This window comes from Haemaphysalis longicornis, unplaced genomic scaffold (assembly GCF_048455015.1).
Source record: "Haemaphysalis longicornis isolate Haplotype H1 unplaced genomic scaffold, Haemaphysalis longicornis Haplotype H1 scaffold_37, whole genome shotgun sequence".
Taxonomy (NCBI): domain Eukaryota; kingdom Metazoa; phylum Arthropoda; class Arachnida; order Ixodida; family Ixodidae; genus Haemaphysalis; species Haemaphysalis longicornis.
Window position 1 is genome coordinate 624,522 of NW_027526355.1, and position 16,616 is coordinate 641,137.

The 16,616-nt window shown below is 43.2% G+C and overlaps 1 protein-coding gene across 1 annotated transcript in view; it reads left to right on the top strand.

The window, feature by feature from the left end:
- Window positions 1-14,244, top strand: part of LOC144178006 (uncharacterized) — a 52,712-nt gene extending 38,468 nt beyond the window's left edge. Inside the window, exon 5 of the mRNA XM_077705555.1 lies at window positions 14,047-14,244. Coding sequence (XP_077561681.1) covers window positions 14,047-14,060 — 14 coding nt within the window. The 3' untranslated portion in view covers window positions 14,061-14,244. The remainder of the gene's footprint in view (window positions 1-14,046) is intronic.
- The last annotated feature ends 2,372 nt before the right edge of the window (window positions 14,245-16,616 follow it).

A 16,616-nucleotide genomic window follows, 5' to 3' on the forward strand; every position in this document is an offset into this window, starting at 1 on the left:
ACCCCGGACCAGGCTCTAACCCTGTGCTAATTTGCAAACAAAATCTGTAGTGTCCGAATCAGCATAATTAACTGTAAACAAATGTACTTGAAACATGCAGCAAAGCGTTAAATGTGCCTAAATGTGTTTTCTGTGGAAGTTATTTAGTAAGAAAAACTGTTGACCTGGATGGGAGCCTTCGTACAGTCGTCCAGAAAAGGTAATCTCGTTGTAGAACACAAAGATCAAAGCCGGCATCGCCATTAAAAAAACTAAGAAAAGAAAACACCGCGGCGCCGGTCGGTGGAACTATTCCGGTTTTTGCGAGTTACTAAATGCGATCGCTGGCTGCTGTAGTTCCACAGGCGCGTAATCGCAAAATGAGTACGTAAATATGTGTTTAAGAGATGCGGACACCATGTTAAGGTAATAACTATGCTGCCGATATTCCTATACCAAAATTTTGTACCCTGCGTTGCAGAATTTAAAATACCAGCGCTCATTGCAGTTGACGAAAGAAGCGCTAAGATTTGCCGCAAGGACACAAATAGACAGCCCGTGCGCACCGTATCAGAATGCGATGCGCTGAACGATCGAGAGCTTGTTTCTGCGTAATCATAGAGCGCTGCTACGTACGTGGACGCATGTTACATCGCTGGGAGAGCGGTTATGCTTCAAAGAACAGTCTTGCCGCATGATATTCGGAAAAACGGGAAGAATATATTTTTCGCCGTCGCCGCTTCATAACCCGAGCCACAGTGACCCTGCCCGAGCCAAGCTGCAGCATCGCCGGGCATGCACCGGTTTATGGGAAGCTCTCCATTGCGCTTGCGTCTACATAAACGTTACGGCTGCTGGCTGATTAAGTATAGCGAGATCAACATATGCGCCATGCTGAGGGAAATAAACTCAAACTTTCTCAAATTACCACAATAGCTGTTTGAGCGTAAACAAAAAGTACTATAAGGTCGGACGAAGCAATCACAATATTCGATTCAAGTGACGTGTTTGGCCCGATACTGCTGTCGGGGTTGAAAAGTCCACTCGGTTGAAAAGTCCACTCACCGGCGAGTTGGTTATGTCTCGAATCGGCTCGCCCTAAGAAGAACCGCAGGAGCCCATGACGTCAACGCGGGAGCCCATGCATCGCATGACTACTCCGCTCAGCCCCGTTCTGGGAGTCCTCCGGTGGTTGGAAAGCAAAGCTTTAATCGACACCAACAACAATTGCCCATGCGAGGTCACTTGAATTCACACACGCGGCTCTACAAAGAGTGAAACCGAGTGATTCTTCCCCCCGTTACCTAGAAACCCAGGGGCAGCGTCCCGTACGCAGCAGCATTGGCCACGGTAATGCAACATCGGTGGACGCCGGCGCCGCAGCCCGGCCGTTCGTCGGCAGAAAGAAAACGGAGAGGGGTAGCTTTCCAAGCGAGAAACAGCGGAACCTAGCCATGCTGATGTGCTAGCTCGGGGCTACACCAGCGCGCGACACAGGCGCAGACACCGAAACAATTTGGCATGAGAGCTTATAGTGATTCTCATTTACACCGATTTAAACTATTTAGTTCCAGTAAGTTTGAGGACTGTGAGAAAGCTGAGGGAACTTTTATAATTGCTATTGGTCAGGACCAGTTGCTCTTTTAGCCTTTTGCAATGCATAATAAATCACAAACGATTGGTATTCGCCGATTTAGAAAACGGAGCCCCATTTGTGGCAATCAGGGCGCAAGATGTAGCGTTTTTATAGCGGCGAGATGTCAGCATGGGGGCTCTACATTTTGTTTTCCCTCCCTTGACTTGAAACCAATCGCTAACGTATCTATGCCGAACGACCACTTGATTCCGTCGGGTCCCGGTTACTCAGGACGTTCTGTCGAACAAGTTAATCAATCCGTGCGAAGGAAGCCAGCATAGGACACGAAGCTGCGCCAAAACAGGTCCATAACAAGCGTCGCTAAAGTAGACGACAAAGGCGTGCCGGCGACGCACCGGCCGGTGAGCAGGGACCTCCGCGCGGGGAATGCTGGGTAAATTCACCATGCCATCTACAGTGTGCTCCGCGAGTGAAACCCTCCCCGCCTCCCGTCTCCGCCACCGCCTGCGCAGCGTTGGGAGTTTATTGTCCCGCACGCCGCGAAAGAACCGCTGTCTGGTATAGGTAGAAAGGTTTGCTTTAAAATGTACGCCCTAGATAGTAAATTTTTCTATAGGCATGGTCGCCACCCCAAACCTAATACGCTGACAGAACAGGGCCAGGCCGAAAGACAGACATTGCACAATCAAATCATCCTAATGCTCATCTCGTCTGCCCCAGTTCTTGTTTAGAAATAAGTTAGTGCCTGTATCAAACAAGTATGTTTATTTGATAAACATAAGGCAAAGATGTCGTCACTCTACTTCGAATGACCTCTTAGCGAATACCTATTCACGCACCGCTATCTACCCATCCTTCATACTTTGGACAGCATACATGATGGTTTCCGTCTTATCAAACTGCTGGGAGTTGTGCACTTAAGTGTACGCCTCACTTTTTATTAGATGAAACGCTGACAGCATCTCTTGTCGGCGGCCCTGTCCTTCCTGAGTGCGTCCGTTGTTGACTGCGTGCGTCCGTTGTTGTTGTCCGCAGCCACTCTGCCCCTCTCCTCTCCGATAGCGAACACTCTCTCGTGAGGGGCATTGGATTGGATTCCATTGGATTGGCTTGGCTTGGATTGGATTGGATTGGATTTGGATTGGATTGCATTAAAGTGGATTGTGTTGGATTGTGTTGCGTCATAGCCGCGGCACTCTCTGTCTCCGTGGTCTCCTCTCCTTCGGGCGCGCTGCGCATATAACCGGTGTGCCGCTCTCCGGCGGCCTTTTGGTCGACGGTTGCTCTCCGCTTTCGCTTGAAGCCCCCTCAGTGTCGCATCACAGCAGGGTTCCCGCGAGGGGAGGTGGGCGTAATTTTTTAGTCTTGTTTTAGTTTTGTTTTGCTTTAGTTTTCTTTCACTTTCTAAAAGCATTTTGTGTATTTTTAGTGCTCTTTGTTTCACTAGCACTGCGCTTCAACTGCAAGCATGGCCCTCTAGCAAAAGAATGAAAGAGAAGAAGTGAGTCAGCATCCATTTTTATTTCCAGTAGGAATAATTTCCTCCCAGGTTATTGTGTTGTGGTCCTATTTAATTTTGAAGGTGGTTTACAGCCTAATTATTGCAAAATTAAGTGCGGGACGGAGAAGGGATATAGAGTATGCGGGACACTGTGCTACAAACAACTCTATTTCTAACGCGATCTGGCCGACTTCATACATGTGTGAATTCAGACAATGAACGAAAAACGAAAGCACAAGCAACATAAAATCTAGAAAGTTGAGAGTGAAGATGGGTGTCACGAAACGGCCGTGGTAAAAAGGTGCTCGTGCATAGTGAGACCTAGAAATCGGATAAGAACTGCAGTTCGTTCTGTGTTAATGATATGCAAGGAGTGCTAAAGCATTTGTTATTGAAAAAAAACTATATGGTGGGCCTCAACGGTTTGTCTAGTGAACTGATCACTGTGTTAAGGTACAACAGTGGTTATACTGAAGTGCAGCTTACATGCGCAGACCTTGCAACAAATGAAAAATGCCTGCAATGTACAACATAAAAATAATGGTATTTTTGTTGCACCATGAAAAAAAATAATTAGTGCATATTTGTCTTATTTTGCAACGGGTACCCAGACGTTCATGAGTTAGTTCTTTACAGGCAAAATGCAGTTCATAAATATTAGGGCTCTCATTGCAGATGCTGTGCATGTAAGCTACCTTTCAATAAGACCAACGTCGTAGCTTGATGTAGAGATCAGACGACTAGTAAAAACCATAAAGGCCTACCAAATTGTTTCTTTGAATGACAAATGCATTAGCAGCGCTTATATTCATTACACATAACGAATTGCAATTTTTCTCCAATCACTACGTTTCAGCAAGGACGGGCCCCTTTTTGCTGTCGCATTTCATATCACCCACTTTTACAATCAACTTTCTAGATTATATTGTTTAAATTTTTACTTTCATTTGCTGTGTTCACACCTGTATAGAATCGACTAACTCTCAGTGAAAATAGAGTTGTTAGTATCGCAGTCTCCTGTCTACTCTGTATGCCCTCGTCCCCTGTGCTTAAGTTTTGCTATGATTGACCACTTCCCATTAGAGAGTACGCCTATCATTAATTCAGTTGCAACCGGTAGTGTAAGCACAATTTCATTCAGGGAAGGGGAAGGGAAGAGCTAAAAAATAGGAAAGGATTAAAAATGTTTTTAGAATTCACACAACGAAAACGCCACTTCAAACAAGGAATGGATTGAAATTTAAAAATTTAGGATGGTGTGGGCACATGTTACATCATGGCGTTCCAATTGGTTAGTGAATTCGTTTTCGTTCAGTGGCATTGGAAACTGACTGGCGATCACAGTGAAGCTAGACATTAAAGGCGAAAGCTGAGTGCTAAGGCCCAGCCACTCGGTACTAAAATCACGCGTCGCGTGAGTGTCGGCGACATTCGGCGGCAATGCACTGACAAGGAGGAAGGTGAAGTAACCGCTTGAGGCCAGCGAAGTCACTTGTAAGCCGCTGCGTCGACTTGCGTGGCTGGTTACATTTGTATGTACTCTGATATCCTTTTAAAGTTAATTTTGATTGTTTATAATTAGTAACTTTCTATTGTTTAACTGCAGTTATACAAGCCTTAGCTTCACCATTAAAAAGCACTTGCCTGTCTCCATGCATTGTAAAAAATATTTGCAGGCGAAATTTGAAATGCTGCGAAATTTATTTCAAGCCATCACCACCAAATAACAAGACAGCAAGCATGATAAAAATACGCACTCTGAACAACTTTTTCCTTCGGTACTTGATTTCGTAGCTTGATGATATGTGCACTCTGCGTTATGAATTCAAAGCATGAACTAAACCAATCTTCAGCGTTGCCTTGCTACTGAGGTTAGAGTTGAAAGTCACTCTCAGATTTAAAGGGAAGGAGAAGGCACATACCGCGTTAAAAAGCATATGGGACCCTCCTCGAAAAAACAAAACAGAGAGAAAATAAAGTAGAGGTAAGCTTTCTAAAGATTTGAACCATGGTCCTTCGAAACAGAAGCTAAACATTCACCCCTTGGCCATTCCCGCAAACCAAGTATGGCGTGACAGAATTCTGCATGCAAACCTAGGTCGCCAATAAACATTCTCGGAAAACACCGCACAGAGCATCTAAGCATTCACATTGCCACCTTGTGTCGCTTGCATTTTTCCCCACTTGGTTGTTTATTTCAGTATTAGTACATAATTAAAATTTTTATAATGTAGACACAAAACAATTGCCACCTTGTGTCGCTTGCATTTTTCCCCACTTGGTTGTTTATTTCAGAAAACAGTATTAGTACATAATTAAAATTTTTACAATGTAGTCACAAAACAATTGCCACCTTGTGTCGCTTGCATTTTCCCCACTTCGTTGTTTATTTCAGAAAACAGTATTAGTACATAATTAAAATTTTTATAATGTAGACACAAAACAATTGCCACCTTGTGTCGCTTGCGTTTTTCCCCACTTGGTTGTTTATTTCAGAAAACAGTATTAGTACATAATTAAAATTTTTATAATGTAGACACAAAACAATTGCCACCTTGTGTCGCTTGCATTTTTCCCCACTTGGTTGTTTATTTCAGAAAACAGTATTAGTACATAATTAAAATTTTTATAATGTAGACACAAAACAATTGCCACCTTGTGTCGCTTGCGTTTTTCCCCACTTGGTTGTTTATTTCAGAAAACAGTATTAGTACATAATTAAAATTTTTATAATGTAGTCACAAAACAATTGCCACCTTGTGTCGCTTGCATTTTCCCCACTTCGTTGTTTATTTCAGAAAACAGTATTAGTACATAATTAAAATTTTTATAATGTAGTCACAAAACAATTGCCACCTTGTGTCGCTTGCGTTTTTCCCCACTTGGTTGTTTATTTCAGAAAACAGTATTAGTACATAATTAAAATTTTTATAATGTAGTCACAAAACAATTGCCACCTTGTGTCGCTTGCATTTTTCCCCACTTGGTTGTTTATTTCAGAAAACAGTATTAGTACATAATTAAAATTTTTATAATGTAGTCACAAAACAATTGCCACCTTGTGTCGCTTGCATTTTCCCCACTTCGTTGTTTATTTCAGAAAACAGTATTAGTACATAATTAAAATTTTTATAATGTAGACACAAAACAATTGCCACCTTGTGTCGCTTGCATTTTTCCCCACTTGGTTGTTTATTTCAGAAAACAGTATTAGTACATAATTAAAATTTTTATAATGTAGTCACAAAACAATTGCCACCTTGTGTCGCTTGCATTTTCCCCACTTCGTTGTTTATTTCAGAAAACAGTATTAGTACATAATTAAAATTTTTATAATGTAGACACAAAACAATTGCCACCTTGTGTCGCTTGCATTTTTCCCCACTTGGTTGTTTATTTCAGAAAACAGTATTAGTACATAATTAAAATTTTTATAATGTAGTCACAAAACAATTGCCACCTTGTGTCGCTTGCATTTTCCCTACTTCGTTGTTTATTTCAGAAAACAGTATTAGTACATAATTAAAATTTTTATAATGTAGTCACAAAACAATTGCCACCTTGTGTCGCTTGCATTTTCCCCACTTCGTTGTTTATTTCAGAAAACAGTATTAGTACATAATTAAAATTTTTATAATGTAGTCACAAAACAATTGCCACCTTGTGTCGCTTGCGTTTTTCCCCACTTCGTTGTTTATTTCAGAAAACAGTATTAGTACATAATTAAAATTTTTATAATGTAGTCACAAAACAATTGCCACCTTGTGTCGCTTGCATTTTTCCCCACTTGGTTGTTTATTTCAGAAAACAGTATTAGTACATAATTAAAATTTTTATAATGTAGTCACAAAACAATTGCCACCTTGTGTCGCTTGCATTTTCCCCACTTCGTTGTTTATTTCAGAAAACAGTATTAGTACATAATTAAAATTTTTATAATGTAGACACAAAACAATTGCCACCTTGTGTCGCTTGCGTTTTTCCCCACTTGGTTGTTTATTTCAGAAAACAGTATTAGTACATAATTAAAATTTTTATAATGTAGACACAAAACAATTGCCACCTTGTGTCGCTTGCATTTTTCCCCACTTGGTTGTTTATTTCAGAAAACAGTATTAGTACATAATTAAAATTTTTATAATGTAGACACAAAACAATTGCCACCTTGTGTCGCTTGCGTTTTTCCCCACTTGGTTGTTTATTTCAGAAAACAGTATTAGTACATAATTAAAATTTTTATAATGTAGTCACAAAACAATTGCCACCTTGTGTCGCTTGCATTTTCCCCACTTCGTTGTTTATTTCAGAAAACAGTATTAGTACATAATAAAAATTTTTATAATGTAGACACAAAACAATTGCCACCTTGTGTCGCTTGCGTTTTTCCCCACTTGGTTGTTTATTTCAGAAAACAGTATTAGTACATAATTAAAATTTTTATAATGTAGACACAAAACAATTGCCACCTTGTGTCGCTTGCATTTTTCCCCACTTCATTGTTTATTTCAGAAAACAGTATTAGTACATAATTAAATTTTTATAATGTAGACACCAAACAATTGCCACCTTGTGTCGCTTGCATTTTTCCCCACTTCGTTGTTTATTTCAGAAAACAGTATTAGTACATAATAAAAATTTTTATAATGTAGACACAAAACAATTGCCATTTTGTGTCGCTTGCATTTTTCCCCACTTCGTTGTTTATTTCAGAAAACAGTATTAGTACATAATTAAAAGTTTTATAATGTAGACACAAAACAATTGCCACCTTGTGTCGCTTGCATTTTTCCCCACTTCGTTGTTTATTTCAGAAAACAGTATTAGTACATAATTAAAATTTTAATGTAGACACAAAAAGAACATTGCTTGACGTTATTCGTCTTTCTGAAGCAAAGATTTCTAGCCCTACCTGCCAACGGTTCTTTCCTTGCGTGCGGGACAAACTCCTACGCGGCAGAGGCGGTGGCGGGGGGAGGCAAGGGAGGGGTCGCGGAGAGTTTCACTCACGGAGCACACTGTACAGGGCGCAGTGAATTTATACTAGTGTTCCCCGCGCGGTGGCGCCTCTTCGCTGGAGTCGGTGGTACGGCTTTGTCATCTGCTTTAGCGACGGCCGTTTTGGGCATGTTATGGCGCTACTTCACCTTCGTTGCGCGATTAGCTGGTTTGACAGCACCTCCAGGGTAACCCGCACCCGACGGAATTAAGTGGTCGTTCGGCCAACATACGTTAAAGACTGCTTTGAAGGGCGGGAAAACGAAATGTACAAACCACATACAGACATCTGGCCGCTACAGAAACGCTACCTTTTGCACACTACTTGCCACGAATGGGACACCGTTTTCTAAAATCGTGAATACCAATTCTGTTTTTAAAGAAGTATTACAAATGCGAAAGCAGCAACTGGATCTGATAAACAACGATTATAAAAGTTCCCTCAGCTTTCTCGCAATTCTCTAAATTACCAAAATAACTAGTTCAAATTGGTATAAATGGGGATCGCTAAGCTCACATGCCGAATTGTTTCGGTGTCTGCGGTTCTGTCGCACAATGGCGTAGCCCTGAGCTAGCACACAAGGATGGCTAGGTTCCGCTGTGTCACCCTTCGAAGGACGCTTCTCTTTGTTTTATTTTTGCGGATGCATGGCCGGGGGACAGCGGCGTCGTCCGCCGCTCTAGGCCTGGCGTGGATGACGCTGCTGCTGTGTTCGGGACGCCGCCCCCGCGAATTCTAGGTAACGGCTGGCAGAACCTCTGGCTTCACTGTTTATAGAGCCACGCTTTTGAATTCAAGTGATGTCGCATGAGCAATTGTTGTTGGTGTCGTTTAAAGCTTTGCTTTCCAACCACCTTCACAGCGTGGCTTGGAGCCCATTTTTTTCTGTATGCATAATTTCCATCTTGACTGTTTGGTTTGACCGGAAAAGGGAAAGCAGGGCTGTCATAGCAAATTGTACAAGTCCCTCCAGCGGGGGGCTAATCTGTTGTGCATTATCTTCAAAAATTGCTTTTACCCATTGCCCTGGTGCAAAGTACTTCCTTGGAGACGAATGCAGATCTATCTGAAAGGTAGGAAAAGAATTCATCGCTTCAACGCAAAGGAACACTGAAGTGTAGAATTAGATTGGATTCTCGACAGTAGCCATGGGTGAAAGAAGCCGTACTTTTAATGTGCATTTAATGCCTGTATTAATAACGTATTTATTTTGAATTACTTTCTCCACATTCTATATGCATTTTCAGTACATTGGAAATGTATTCCAAATGAATTGCCCAAATACATTAAAAGTGCAGCGAAAATATACATTCAGTGCATTTTAAATTCATTAAAAATCCACAGAGAATGTCATTATAAAGGCGTACAAAATGCACTAGTAACGCATCTTAAATACATAGAAAATGCCACTTTAAACACATACAAAATGCGCTAGTAATACATTTAAAGAGACCAAAAATACTGCTTTCAATATGCTCAAAATGTGCGGCTAGTGTATAATAAGAAAAACCCTAAATGCATAGAGAGATGTCATTGCAATGTGTCGTAGTGGATTTTGTTAACTTTCAAGCTAGAATTTTTTTTTTAGGTTTTGAAAACTTTAATAGGCTCTAGCCTCAAGATAAGCTCGATTGTCAAAAGCTAAACCGGCCATGCCCTGAATGGGGGCCAGCAAATGACCGAAAAGTACAGAACGTACGCACACAGGTTGGCATTTTGAAATTTGTTTATCGTACATTTCAACTGAGGGACCAATTTCGCAATTACTAAGCAGCATAGAATGAATGCGTTTCAGCCCCCCCTGTATGGGCAAAGATGCAGCGTTGTGCATCAAAGTCCTCGTACTTGGAGTTCCCCAAGTCGGGGAATTTCGCCTGCACCTGCAGTGAAAAGAAAACAAGAAAAACTGTTAGTGCAACACTGCTTTTTAGAGCCAAATGCGTAATAAATCACTCCGGCCTTTCCGCTATTCTTGCTCTTCACCACACATCAAGGGTAATTTTATAGTTTTTACTGTCCACAGAAAACTCAATCATTTAATTAAGGACAAAAGCGGAAAATAATTGTAAATGCTGGCGTCTTTAACACACAGAAAAAATATAATATAGTACAGTAAGCGTCAGGTACCAACAAGTAAAAAGTAGTGGCTTCATTATTACTCCAGACTGCTAAAAGAAATATTAAGTAACAAAAGCCTGATCAGGGCTACTTGGTTGAACATACTGAATAATTTGAGGCGCTAAACAGCGGGGACCAGAAGAAGCACCTGTCTGTGTCTACGTGTTTCTTCTGGTCGCCGTTGTTTAGCGCCTCAAATTATTTGGTATATAAAAGAAACTTGTTTAAATACAGCTGAGACGCAAATGAGCAGTTGCGGCTGCTAAACACACACAACCCGCCAAGCAGCCCACGCGTGCACGCTCACTTACAGTTATGCCTTGCCTTTGGGCACATTTTTGTAATTTTCACTTGATCACAAGTGTCCGAAGGGCCTCTCGAAACGCGAACACGTGTTAGTCGTGATTGCACTACGAAAATAATTCAGCAAAGAAGGAACGAGCTGCTAAGAAACACAAAAGAGGAAGGGTGCAAGGTCCTGACGTGTCAGGAAGTTTTGGTGGAGCCATTGAATAAACAAAGAGAGACGAACGCGGCTGTAGGGGCACCCGTAGCGGGAACCGCTGGGCTTCGTGCACGGAACTGGGTGGGGTCCCCCCCCCCTCCTTCTTCCTTCGTTATTTGCTGGTTCTTGGTTCTCTGTGGCGGTACGAACGGCAACTGTGAGAAAATACTGCAGCAACGTACCAGCGACTCTTGTACAGTTTGTCTTAGATCGATAAATCATTATAAGTCCCTCGACACAAACCACTTATTCCCAAATTCATAAATACTATATCTTCTTCTCAACTTAATCCCAGCTTAACTTGAGGCCGTCTAAGTCAGCTTCCCTCATTTCATAGACCCAACGCGCTCATCGATCGTACTTCAATCGTACTTCGACTGACCTTTGTCGGTCAAAATTCAAGTCTGTTTCGTAGCTACCTTGAAGGCAACTTCGTCACTTCATAATTCCAACACGGCGGCTCGGCACAGGCAGCGCCGCGACGTTGTGCGACGGATCGCCGGCGTCGAGGCAGTCTGTCGTGCCACTGATGTTTTGTTATGGCGACGCGTATACGACAAGATGCCGAAAATACCGCGGTAATTGATAAGCGGCCAACAAAGCCGGTGTACGATGATCGCCAGGGACTGCTACTGGCTACAATGCAGCAGCGGATGCTGGCCCTCCGGTTTTACGGCGCTGGCTCCTTTCAAGCAGCGACAGAACACTGGTGAATTCTACTGTGTGCCACACCCTAAGGATGGTGATAAAGCTGATCGGAAAAAGCCACTGTTTGAGCGGCCTTTTCACTTCCCGGACGCGTCGAGGTAGTGCTGCAAGTGCAATTATTGCCATTCACGGCACTGCGATGACTGATATTAGCGAACTTGATTTTGCGCTTCGATGTCGCTTGAACTTGTCACCGAGTATACCTTGTCTCATCCCGCGGGAAAGTGTCTTCACGTGATTAGTTTGAACATTTCATGTTTTTTTCTTTTTGATGCAACATTGTGTGATTGTTAAGTGTTTTTAGATGCTACGCATCTCTTGCTCTGAGGCATGTCCCTCCTGCGTCGGCGTCGGTGGCGTCCGCACGCCACCTGCGCATGCGCGACTCTCCTCCGCTCTTCTCTCCGACAGCTGTGCGCAACACTCCCACTCCATCTCATTATCATAAACAACAGCTGCGTGCGCGCGCTTCGCTCGCTTCGCTCCGCTACCGCCGCGCAAGTGCGCGCATGCGCGACTCTCCCCCTCTGTCTCCTCTCCTTCAGGCGCTGTCATTATAAAGCGGGTAGCGCGCTGCGGCGGTTCAGTCAGCACTCGCTCTCGTTCCACTTCGCGTCACTTTGCTTGACGACTGCGTGCTTGACTTGATTCTTCCGATGAAGACGTGATGGAAGCGACGGTCCCTTCAGCGAGTGGTGTGACACAATCCAATACCAGCGTCACTCCAAACGAACCCCCCGATGCGTCGCTTCACACCAGGGTTCCCTGGCGGGAAGATGGGCGTAATTTTGGTCTGTCACAGTAAATCCAGAGAAAAAGGAATGTTGTGCAGGTTAGAGTGCGCACAAGTTTTTCCTTGAGAGGGACCATAAATACAGCATACATCTTTGTTTTGCTTTAACCGACTGTCCTTCAGTTACACCCAGCTCTATTCTGGCCCCAAAGGTGGTCTCACATACACAAAGAGTTATTGCAGCTCAAAATTTTTTACTTTATGGTGTAATCATTGAGGTCATTTGTGAGGGTACCAAACAGCGTAGTCAGTGTGTTAACTGCATGCTAGCATTCAGGCAGCACAATTGAATGGATTCTAGAGCCCAATACAAGTACACAGTCATGTTTATTATAAATGGCTTTTGTCGACCTTGTGCTACACCACTAGTCCCGTCCCAGTGACGACACAGGGGCAGTACGAGTTGCTGGCTAGTCTCTACTCCGTCATCTGTGTGTGCCAACCCACACTTACCAGGTCCGACGTGCTCGCTAAAATTTTTACTGACATTAAACCCGTTATAACAAAGCTATAGGATATCTATTTAAACACTCTGTGGTGTTCTGGGCTATTTGATGTGTTATGCCACATGTTGCACCAGTGTGACAACAGCGCAAGTCGAATGTGCTACAAGTGCACTTTATTGCGAGGGCATCCCATAGCAGATTTCGGTAAAGTTCGCGTTGATTGTGGATTTATTTCTGGTTTGTATGTCTGAAGCTTTCAGAAGCACATGTAAAAGGAATTTGGGGGGCTGGCAGGTGATGTTGTAATGCATTTGTGATAAACATGCAGATCTCATTTTGGCATTCTTTTTTGCCGAGATGCTTTGTGCGCAGGAGCAATTTGATGCGCAAACAGACAAAACAGCTGACCTATAATGGAATATAGGACTGGTACAGTATGCTATGAGGCAGAAGTCCCATTGGAATCCTTTGCTTTACAGAGGCTGCTGAGAATGCACCAGTTTTCCTAATAAATCCACCTGCAATGCAATCTAAAGCTTTGATAAATGGGTGGTAATTTCTTTAACAGTTATCATGCAAAGCCTGGCACTGCACACGGTTTTGTGGAGACCGCACTGAAGTGCCACTTTTTAAGCAAGCAAAAAAGATTCCAGGGAATGCTCCGGTGTCACTTTTTTTTCTTTTGCCGCCTGACCAGCTGTCACATCAAGACTCAGGAACACTTGATCTTCCGGGCTACAACAGCAGTGATTGTTCTTGGCTTTCTGACCTAAAGAGGCCACCCACATTTATTTGATTTTAATCGGCTCAAATAGATGTTTCGTAACAACCGGATTGGCCGACCGCAAACTCCATCACTGATATCGTGTGATTTTCACAAGTTCCTCAAACCGATATTTTCTTGTGAATTCCATTATCATGCTATAGTATTCTTGTGGGGTTTGTTAGCTTGACGAGTGATAAAAGTAGACATTGATGACTCAAGCTGGACAGTGACTCCTACGTAGATTCAATTTTGTTAACTGGCGGGGCACATATTCGCAAAGAGGTACATTCCACAACACCATGATGCCTAAAACGCTGATGTTGTTCAAGCGGTAAACATCACTGCAACGTGCCTATATGAACATCCACGTTTTAATACGAATCAAGCAAGAGTTTTCCTGTTCACTAAGTACTTCTGTATTTTATTTTAAATTGCTGGACATTCTGTTGCCCTTATAGCAAAAAGGGGCCACAGCAGCGTGCAAGAAAAAATACCATACCAGTAACAAAATGCCTGTAATCTGGCATTTGTTTTTGTTCAAGTAAATCTCCTAAACCTCTAGTAGCCACATTTGTAAAATAAATGCAGCAGCCTGAAATCACAGAGCTTACACATACCTTTATTATTTCTGTTGCAGAGCCTCGGCCATAAAAATAAACACTGGCCCAACAAGAGATGTAAACCTTTTCAAAGACAAACAAGATGTTTGGGTATAAGAGGAAAGACTCCAAACCTCCTCTAGTAAAGCCAAAATGCAAAGTTCTTTGGCCGGTATCCAACGCACTCCAGAAAGGACAAGGCCCCGACAACATTTTCCTGCTCTCAGTACAATAAATTCTCTCTCCCTTCATTTTGACCACACGGGCTCCTGTCGAATTCTGGCTCCAAAGCCTGGGCGAGCAAAGTTTGCTCACGCTTTATGTTATACTCAGGAGCTTTTCCTCAAGGTCTTTTATCAGCTGGTCCTCTAGCTTTATTTTCTCAGGCGCACCTCCTTATCAGCATAGGATGCCGGTTGTGCTCATCCTGCAGGAGCTCCACCCTCGTGTTATCGTCAGCTCCGCGCTTTCACTCAAGGAGGGCCATATTACCGTTTGGGTGCCGTGCGGCATTCGTAGCGGGCGCTGTTGCATCACTGCCATCGCTACTGCCAGCTGCCGAAGCTGTAGCTGCCGCCACCGGACTTGCCTCCGAAAGAGACTCTCATGGCAGCGAAAGAGACTCTGGTGCTGTCGCCGCCCCCGTTTCCCCTGGGGATGAGTCTGCCTTGAATGAGTCATCTGAAATGAACAAGCAAATCATATCTGTTGAATGGAAAAGCTTGTGCGATATGTTAGTGCACCGAAGGGTAGTTGGAGGGGATCTTCCTTTCCAGGCAAGGGTGATGCCACTGCCTATTCCACGATACAGAAATGGGCTGCCGTTCTCCTTACACAGCCATTTGAGTATGTACGGGGAATTAAAGGGGCCGAGTGAGAAACGTCTATTACAGAGAAGTATGCCACACGTGAGGTGGTTGTGCAGGTCACGTCATTCCATCATTACACCGAAGTGCAACTGAGATGATTACGAGATGCACCGTAGTGGATAGCTAAGAAGTTAGGCCCCCTTGGGGTCCTCAAAGGGGCCATGGAGACAAAATACACGTTTGTTCTGTGTTTATGTATTCACTTGTAACTTCTATTGTTTACCTAGCACTTGTTACTGCTTTAAAAAGAATGTTCCCTAAATGTAAATGCAGATATCGTGTTCTGCAAGCTTTATAATTGGCGTTGGATTTTTTTTGACTCAGCGAATTGCAACGAGCTGCCAATAGTACGTCGTCAATTAAGTGTGTAAAAGTAGCTAGGGTATTGCATGCCCATTCTCTGTTTTCCTCATTATGTCATTTATTTGAGTGAAGTCTGTGTTAATATTGGTGCAGTGTTATTCAAACGAGGAAATCTTTCCAGTCAACCAAACTTTAATTTTGTCTTCATGGCCCCCTCAACGTGGGCTGACCTTTCGTTTTCCAGCCTCTACCAGAAAACAGGCTGCAGCGGACTGCATTAAACCTGCGTGCTACATAATGCGGATGACCGTTATTTTTGCCTTCTTTTGAGGCAAAATGCATTCACACGGGATTAGGCCCCTGTTAAAAAACGAAAGCTAATTAGCTAATTAATTAAACCATGAACCCTCACTGCACTGAAGCTCCGAGATGAACAGTTTTTTCCCCTAAAGATAGAAAATTTGCACCTACCTGTGGCATAAACACTGTTTTTTGTCCTTGGTGCCGTCCACCATTGTCTGCACCAACTATAGGACCAGTTGACTCTGCACAGGCAGCAGGCGGCATGTTCCGACAAAGTAATTCTTGTTTTCAGGCCGTGTAACCTGCTACTATGCCAACCATCTCCATGGTCGGCGACATCGGTCGAGGTAGTGGTCGTCCCCCTAGAAAGCAATGCGTAACGCACCGTCAGTGAAAAAAAGGCTGGAGTGAATGTGAGCATTGAAATGGCTCTAACAGCAGCATTCCAGCGAAAATAGTCACACGCAAACACACATATACCTGTGCTTCAGTGATCACATTTTGACTTCTCTTTCGAACTACAGTAGTCGAAATGTGAAAATGAATGCTTCACTTCAAGGCTGTTGGGTTGTAGCTAGGGCAGGCCTCCATGTACTGCAGTATGCTGGGGTTTCACGGTACTGCCGACAAGGTCTCAGTACTTGGGTGTGGACAGAATATCTGCCAGGGTTGAGATACATATTACTGAATCTGCCTGCACCGCATTTCATTTAGTGCACATGATGTGTTGTGTTTAAGAGGTTCGGTTACTAAATTTTATATACCCTTATTGAGTCGAGGTTTTGTATCTTGAAAGGCTTGAAATTAAAAATATACAATACGGCTATGTCGAAACAAATTATTATATTCAAGAGCGAAACAGAAGTGACATAACGTCCGCGGCCCTTAAGAACCGGCCACGTTTTTTGAGCACAGGAAAAAAATCGCAGCAGGGCACGTGAACGAAACACGAAGTTTTGGAACATAAGGCACGATGGCAGTAACATCTATCGGTAGCGCATGCTAGGGTCGTGTAATGAAATTGCGAACGTGTTACTTACCGGCCTTCAATTCGTCTTGATTTCCGCGAAAACTTTCCTCGTTCCACTTTGGCTTCGTGTTGTTCCAGCATTGTTCAGTCGTGCCGGGTCGCC